The 8694-nt window shown below is 49.2% G+C and overlaps 1 protein-coding gene across 2 annotated transcripts in view; it reads right to left on the bottom strand.

Moving 5' to 3' along the window:
- The window catches only part of tafa5 (TAFA chemokine like family member 5), a 76186-nt gene extending 68068 nt beyond the window's left edge, over nucleotides 1-8118 (bottom strand). For both annotated transcript variants that reach the window (XM_019894948.1, XM_019894958.1), the window contains exon 1: nucleotides 7977-8118. In XM_019894948.1, coding sequence (XP_019750507.1) covers nucleotides 7977-8088 — 112 coding nt within the window. In that variant the 5' untranslated portion in view covers nucleotides 8089-8118. The remainder of the gene's footprint in view (nucleotides 1-7976) is intronic.
- Between the last annotated feature and the right edge of the window lie 576 nt (nucleotides 8119-8694).

Raw genomic sequence — 8694 nt, 5'->3', positions numbered from 1 at the left:
GACGTCGTAATGAGCTCTTCAAGCCTTGAGAAGCAGGCGCAACTCACATGTTCTGCTGTCGCCGTAACAATGGGAGGGTTTATCGGTGCCAAAGTCTCGGGAGGGATGTGAGCGTGAGCAGAGGCTAGAGAGGAGATATTGTGTACAAAAAGAGACAGAGCGAGTGAGGCTGAGAGAGCGAGGGAGCAAGATGGAAATTCATATAGATATTAAAACAATACCAAAAAAAAATCTCGATTGAGAGGAGGCACGATTGCACTTGCGGCAAACAATTTCATGTTCACCACGGGTGAACAAGTGAAGCGTGGGGAGTCTGCGGTTGTGACTTGGTATGTACGTGCGGCGGTCAATCACCCAGTTTGGAAGCGGACTTGCCAACTTCTATTTGTTGATGATTCTCAACGAGCCTAAGTCTGCTTAATAATGTTAAGATTTGATCAGATGGCATCCAGCTGCCTTATTTGCTCATTTGGACGGTCACGTGGAAGCGGGCGGCAAGCAATCAAAGCGTCTCGAAGCCGGGAATAGTCGACGCATGCTAATGAGCGGGAGTAATCTTCGACATATGGCACGAGCGGATACTATATAGCATGTATGGCGGCAGGAGTCAGCTGCTGGCATGAGGAATCAGGTCGTGCATTGTATACATCACACGCACACAGAAAAGCCCCGTAGGGAACCCCATGCGCCAGTCATTCACCACCCGCATCGCTCAAAGAAACTCACATAGAATAGCGGCAGTGTCACATCCGGATACTCTCATGTGTTGAAACATCCGGAGAGGCGAGCACTGATGATAGCGGCGCTTTTGTAGCGCACTTGTCATATTTTACCTCCGCCGTGTTATGAATTACATATGTAAGCTGTAATATTTGGCTCCTCTCATTCGCGCCACGTGGCTCGTTTTCCCCGTCGGGACAGGGGGCCTTCCTCCTTGTCCCCCTCCCCTGAGCCCCGCGCGGTTTCAAATCAAATCTTTGACTGCATCTCCTTTTACTCAGCGACGACGGCAGCGGCCGCAAATCAGTTCATTGTTTCCACATCCCAATATGACTGTTGTGGAGCGGCGGCGGCGGCGGCGAGATAAATGAGGGCAGGCGGGTTGCCATTTCCATATCATTCACTCATCCAGAGAGCGGAAGCCAGAGGAGAAACAAATACTACTAACGAGCCCCCCCCCCCCCACTACTGGTAAACCCTTTTTTGGTCAGTTCAAAGAGAGTCAACACTGGCTAATTTCAGGTCAAACTTGGTTGGTTCACAGGTTTCGAGACACGTGCCAATTAGCGCCTGAGCTACTGCTGCGGGCAATTATAAAAAAATATATATAAAAAAAATTGTGTATATTCTCTCAAGAATACGGATAAGAAAATCATCTGTCGCCACAACAAAAGATAAACACCCTGGTTATCATAATACCACAGAACCAATTACCGTATGTTTTCCTCTTTCAACGGCACGCGCGATGTAAACATTCCCAGTGCGAGTTCTTCAATGCGAATCGTTTTCTAAGGCAACCGCACTGGCACAATTGCGATCAATTCACTGAATAGAGAATGAAACAAATGAGAATATTCATTCACAGGCCAGGTTGGGGGGAAAAAAAAGTATGTGAACCTCAACGACGGGGGGGCCAATCGCAGGTAGCCAACTGAGTGTCAAGAGTGGCCCTGCCTAAAAAAAAAAAATACACAAAGGTTGTGAGTTATTGTACAGTAGTAGTGTCTTTGAGTATGATGAAAAGCGCTTTCAAAATAAATGTATTATTATTATTATTATTATGTATATCCTCACTCCAAAGGTTCCTGGATGTCTTTAAAATACTACCCATTCGTAAGTTTGTTTTTTGGCCCAGACAAATTACCCCAGAACTGAATTCAGACCGCAGTCCAAACCCGCAACGGTCTTGTCAAAATGTCCGAGTTCTGGAATCTCTGATGATAGCCTCGGAGAGGGGTGTGGGGAGCGCATTTGGGGTTTTTTTTGAAATGTGGCGCGGCAGTAATGAGCATTCCTCGGTATTAACGCGCAATTCATGATGAAATTGCTTTTTTTTCCGGCCAAAATGGCAGTCAAGGAGCCGCTCGGGTGCTTTGATTCAAATTAAAATTAACCCTGATGTGATCTCATCACCAACTCATTCAGACGTGACACAATGGCAAGTGATGACGAGTCGGAGCTCAGCCGGAAACAAACCAGTAGATGCTGCGGTTATCAAATTGGGGGGGGCGAGCGGTCGGGGTAATGCAGCACCTGGCGCCGAGCCAAGTGTCCGACTGACCGACTGACAGGCGTCCTGATTCCCCCCGCTCTCCTTGAAACAAGCTACGCGGGGCGGCACACTCGACGACACGCCGGTGCACAGAGAGTGCAGCTGTCACCGAGGCCATAAACGTCCTGCGGATTTGGCTCGCGGACGCGTTAACGTTGAATTGCGGCCGTCAGCACGCGAGTCAGCGGGATGCTGAGGTGTGCGGGGACGTGCGTCTGCGGGCAGCCCTCGAGTAGGAGTAGGAAGGAACCACCCCGCGGGTCCAATAACAACTTTGAGAGCCGGGAAAGTTTGCCATCTCAAGAGGGAGAATAGATTGAGCGGAGTTGACTTCAGCACAATTTTCATGGTGTTGGCGACGTCCCGTAGATCAAGCCGGCTGAGGGTGCTTATAGGCGCCGCCTTAACTACCTCTCGGGCCGCCCGTTGTGACAAATGGCTTCTGTCTCTTCTAATGTAATATTTGTTTTCGCTTCAGAGAGCCTGCGGGCCGCTCCCGTCTGCAGACTGCTTCGTTGCGTTAGTCGACTTTATTCCCCGGCCGGCTGTCAATTGGCGGAGCGTCTCGGTGTCGTCGTCTGTCTGTCTTTTGTCACATTGGCTCAACTGTCCACCCCCCCCCTCCTCCAACCCCGCTCCTCTTTCCGAGTGCTTCCTACGGCTCCCTTGTCGACCTCTGGCTCCGTCTGTCTCGCGTTCGCCATTTCCCTGCCTCCTCGCGCTCTCTTGTCGCTCTCTGGTTGCTCATCCCGCTCTCGTCTCCTTCCTCGCTCACTCGACAGCCCTCCCCGCTCACGCTACCGTGTCTTTGCTCCAGATGCTAGCTGTCTCAGCTCCGTGGGCCGTGTCTCCGTGATGGGCCCCTCCAGGAATTCAAAGCACCATTCTGGCATTTTCTTCCAAGCAATTGGCTTTTTGTAGTCATAAAGGAGACGAGGTGGGAGGAGGTGGCGGGCGCCGGGTAAGGGGTTAGCTTTAGCATCTCTCTCTCTGGATGGGCTTACTGGCCCAAGGCGAAACATGCAAAAGTGCGCATCCATGAATCCTCCTGAGAGTGAAGCACAGCGCCGGGCTCCTGTCTAAATTCTGACCCAATTAAGCACATTCCTTGCTCAACTTAAAGGGCTAGTTTGAAAGCAAAATGTAAAACGGGCACTTTGACAAAGCTCTTTGCACGTCTAATTTGACTTGCGCACGTTAATGCTTTCAACCCTGAATAAACCGAGAACTAAAATCCCAAATTTTTCTACCATTACTGCTAAAAATAAATGTCTTGGAGATTATTTAGAATCCGGGATGCTGTAGTGTGTAAAAAGAAGCAATTTCGACTCTCCCATTAGCCATTTCATTATCCTTGAGCGTTATTTGTATTTTTGAAGCCATTACGAGCGATTACATCATGTAACTTCAACCACTAACCTTTCTCTGCATCATCCCGAGACGTTTACCGCCCCGCTTTCCTCAGCATGAATGCCACAAAAGAACCTTTGCTGCTCGGCCCTTTACTGGAATTTCCCGTCATGCTTGTTCCGCTATCGCTGGTCGCCAACGCTAGCTGTGGCATTACAAATAGGCGCTAATCGGTGCATTTTTCTGCTTTTCAGTTGTGATTGACCGAAAAATGTAGCGTTGGCCCACGGCACACCAACAGCACATTAATTTCTAATGGGACGGCCAACATTTAGGGTGCAATTAGCCATGTCGCCAGTCGTGTAGGTAAACTAAAAAAACACTTGAGCGGTTTGCTTCCATAAAGTAAATGTCAGCGCATATTAGCATGCTATTAGGGGAGACAGCGGTTTGGCAGGCACGTCTTACGCGAGTGGCAGTGTGAGATGAGGAGGCTTTTGAGCATGACGGAACGGAGAGGCCCGGGGTGGATGCGCCACGCGTTTTACAGCTAAACTTTACTAAACAAGTGAGTTGACTGATGTGTGAGGGGCCCCGCTGCGGAGAAGCGGATTCTGCGCGCTGCGCGCTCCACATGAAGTTTGACAGACAACAATGGTAACCGTGGAAACCGCGGTCGCGTCGAAATTGAAAACAGAGACGAATGTTTGTCAAACGTTGGTATGCAAAGTGAGAATCAGTGAGGCTGTTATCAAGGCAGCGGTTTGAAATGTGATCAATGTGTTTCCAATGGAAATTAAAAATAAAAGTACCCAACAGGCTGCCAATTAGATGCTCCACATCAAACTTTAACCGCGGCCCGTTGTCGAAAAGTTAGGTTCGGAATTCAACTATTTTTTTTTTTTACCGGTGAAGATTTTCCCGGAGCGGCCTAAGCTGTTGGCGTCAGCCATAAATGAGAGTGTCCTGGTGCGATGTAATTGCCTCAAAGCGTGCTGACCTCCACACATTTTAAAGCTGATGGGATGACGGCCCGCTAGACGCCAACCCGAGGATCACCGCGAGCCTTCGCGTTCAGGCCCATTTAATGTCAGCGGGCCCTTGTGCGCGCAGAAAGAGATCCCCCGCCTGCTTAATATTTCATATTTCAACTTGCAAAATGGTAATATGTCTTAGTTGACTTACAAAAGTTGAGGCCTTCCATACGCCGAATGCTCATTATGCCATCAAGGCAAATGCGACCCTCCCTCCGCAGCCTCGTACAAATGCTCATCACTCTCTTTAAATTTTGCAACAGCGCCGTCTAAAAAGCTTTTCAAATATGTAGACGCACTCTGGCCCAATTTCCCCGGGTCCATAATGTGGCGTTTCCCTTTCTCGCAGGAAGACTTAACAAGTTGACTTCCTCTTATGAATTTACCTCCCCGGGCCATCGGCGGGGCTGCTCTGCTACTCCCTGACAGCGGCTCCTCTCTCAGCCTCCCTCCCTGCAGAGGAGAAGGCTGCGGGCTATGCTGGAAATAGGATAACATATTCAAATATGTGCACGTGTTCACCTACAAGTGAGGTCAGCCCAGTCCCGTTTTTTTTTTTTTTTTTTCTCTCTCCTTCTTCCCCGGCTAGTGAATCAGCCCCGGCGAAAGCTTCTCAGACATCACAGAGAAAAAAGACAGTGTTTTGTCTGGAAGCGTGCGCGGTGAGGTATACGTACGTAAATGCTCTGACGTGGTGACGGTTAAATGCCTCAGCTACCAGGACACGTCACCGGCGCTTTGGAAGCAGTTCGTCGTTTTAACGGTAGAACGACATAAACCGCACACAGCCGCATTATAAGGAGTGCCACGCTTCCGCAACCATTGCGTGTTTCCACGCGCCGCGGCAGCGCAACCCTCATCAGGGCCGCGAGCATGCTAAATTGTGGCTAACCCGACTAAGCTAAGATTAGCATACTGATTAGCTCGCCCGGCCCGAGCAGGCGACAGCCTCATGAATAAAGAGTGACACCAAAAAAATGTACAGCCAAGAGGTTCCAGAGGAGGGAGCTAGAGGCAGATTGTCTTTTTTTTTTTTTTTTTTTTTTAAAAGAATGTAATCAGTGGCTAGTGAAGCATTCTTGTGTGATTAGAGTTTCAAACAGCCTCTTCCAGCTCGAGCAGTTATATTGTTGAGCAGCTGCCATTTATCTTGCCAGTGTTTCGCTCTCGTCTCTCCCTGACTGATTTTCTTCTGGCTCTGCTCGCTGCTCTCTTCTCACCATGCCCTCCTCTGCCTGCTCAACGGGGGGTTCGCCTTTCTTATTCTTCACCGACCCTCATTCTATCCTCTTTCCTGAGGATCATCCCCCTTTAAACGGCCTCATTTTCCTACCGCGGCTCACGCATTCGTTCGTCTCTTCCCAACCAAAGGACATCAACTTCCTCCGCACCCCCTCGGAGGGCCGCAGCGGAAACGTGTGAAGTCAAATGTTGATTCTAGGTGGCAGGCACCGTATGAACGTGAGGCGTAATGAAAGAGCTCCCGCACTCCGCTCTTTGTGGCGCACCTTAACAACTCCGACACCGCCCCTGGTGCAAATGACGACTAAGCAATCAATTGATGACGTGCACCATGTTTTATATTGTTTTCTTTATGTAATCGTTCAATTTGTTGTCACAATAATTTGGGAGCGCGAAGGCAACTTTGTGCGTGGACCCACAAAATCAGTTGATGATTATCAAGAGTGTCTATTTTAAGATGATATTGACAATGTTCGATCACCCTCATTCGCTGACTGCACCCGTGCAATTTGGTGACAGAGACTCTCCACGCCTTACTTTCCAAATACCGCCCACCAAGGATCAAAATCATAACAAAAAAAAAGTGAGAAAGCTTCGATTCATTTCAGCACAAATACTCAGCAAGCGAAAAACAAAGAGGTTCCCTTCCCTGAAGTCCACCGAAAGCTTTGTAGCTGGAGGTCAGCAAACAGCTGAGCGCAGTATGAGCTGAAGTTGTTGTAAAAGGGTCGATGACTGATTATGACGGCGAGATGTTGCCGGGTGTCAGGTCGAGCTCCCCCTTGACGTCCAGACTTGCTGACTGAAACAAACACCCCGGCGCCTCCATTGATTGGCCCAAAGCAGGAGATCAATCGACATGGCACAAGGTGGTTTAAGAAAGAAAGAAAAAAAAAAAGGGCTCCCGCTCCGACCCAAAACCTCTAGCAGGCCTTCTCCATTGATTAAGCCGCCATCGTTGTGATTACAAAGCAAACTCAATCTTGTGCTTTTCTTTCGAGGAGAAAAGCTGTGACCTCTTCCGGGTCCTTCCGACTTTCGAAACAGCTGCTTTTCAGAACTTTTTTGACCGCAGCACGCCATATATGCAATATGACTTGCTTTCATGAAAGTGAAAGGACAACAAAGCTAATGATGCGCTAATGTGCTTCAAGCAAGACAGGATGATTATATTAATCATTAGCAGAGCGGCTAATGGTATACTTTTTTTTTTTTTTTTTTCCCCTCCCCTCCTTTCCACATGCAGTGGGCTGGAGCGCAGTTGCCAGCTGGATCTTTCTTCACGCGTGACTCACATGCATTTGTAGACGAAAGGCAAGAGGGTGCTAGGAAAGAAAGTGGGCTTCGCAAACACAGACAGTCCCTCTGTGTGTGTGTGTGTGTGTGTGTGTGTGTGTGTGTGTGTGTGTGTGTGTGTGTGTGCGTGTGTGCGTGCGTGAATACATTTGCCTAATAAGGTCGAATGAACTTGCTGTTCATCAGGAGTTTGGTCTTTGATGCATTCTCTGGAGTCACTGTTCGGCGCTGATAACGGGATGACTGACACATGACCGTCTGACCTCGGCGGGCTGCGACAGCGGCGTAGCCCCCGAGACGTGTGTGTATGTGTGTCCGTGTGTGTGTGCTTTGTCCAATATTGGGAGGCTGAATGACGTGAGCCCGCATGAGGGCCCGTATGGCAACCGTGTCCGCATCATTCATATTCAGATGCCCAAGTAGCATTTTCCACTTTTTGTCACCTTCCCATGTGTGTCTTCAGAAGCCCCCCCCCCCGATTATTTCCCCCTGTATGTCTATCAGGGTAGCCACAATGCAGAGACCAATGTTGTTTTATGACATTCAGCTTACGATTATGGAATCGCAGGCTCGACTGGGGCGAAGGTGCCCGCGAGCAAGGCAGTTTGTCATGTCATAAAAATGTGCAAATCATTCTTCAAAAAAAAAATGTTTCGAAAATAACAACAAGCATCATGATACTGCGATATTCCTAACGTGTGTTCTTTGAGGACTCCTGCTTTGCATGCGCCTCCGCCGCGCACCGGCGTGGGGCCAACGCGCGCGCGCGCACCAGCACTTACCGCAGTAGAGAACCAAGAGCGCGGTGAGAAGCACAAAAGCCCAGAAAGTTGACGACATCCTCGGCCAGCGACCGGCGTCGTTGCGTCTGGCCGAGCGGTTCAGCGATGCCATGAAAGAGCACGCAGACGAGAAAGACAGCGGGGGTGTTGGTGCTTCTTCAGAAAAAAATGAAAACAGCTCACAATCCAAATGGCGCTCTTGTCAAGCTCATTTCTCCACGATATTTCCTCTTAAGAATAGAAAAAGACCGGCCGGAGCAAGTGGGGAGGTAAAGGCTTGATTTGTTCCCGTGGTAGTCCGATTACCGGTGCGCAAAAGAAAACATTACATCCTCTGGGCTCTTCAGGGGAACAAAAAAAAAAAAAATAGAAAAAAAGATTCCCTTAGTTGTCGACCCCTAAAAAGTGCACTGAATCTCAATTTCCGACGAGGAGGACGCGCCAGTGACTGATTGCGCTGAGTGCATGCTCCAAGTGTTCAATCATCTCTACCGCAGCATCGTAAAAAGATCCTTCCACCTGTGTTGCCTGGCGATTTTCTTTTCTTTTTTTTTTTTTCTTTCTTCCCTCTCCCCTCGCACCAAAGCCACTCCAAAATAACAGCGAGGTCCGATGCAGTTCAGTGATTAAGCATGCGACATGAGCGAGCCGGGCTGAAAGTAGACCACAGCGTGCATGCTGGAAGATGCTGAATGCATGAGACGAGAGAGAGAGAGAG

Source organism: Hippocampus comes, unplaced genomic scaffold (assembly GCF_001891065.2).
Source record: "Hippocampus comes isolate QL1 unplaced genomic scaffold, H_comes_QL1_v1.1 scaffold544, whole genome shotgun sequence".
Taxonomy (NCBI): domain Eukaryota; kingdom Metazoa; phylum Chordata; class Actinopteri; order Syngnathiformes; family Syngnathidae; genus Hippocampus; species Hippocampus comes.
Note: the sequence above shows the minus strand (reverse complement) of the source record. Positions and strands in the feature narration are given on the sequence as shown.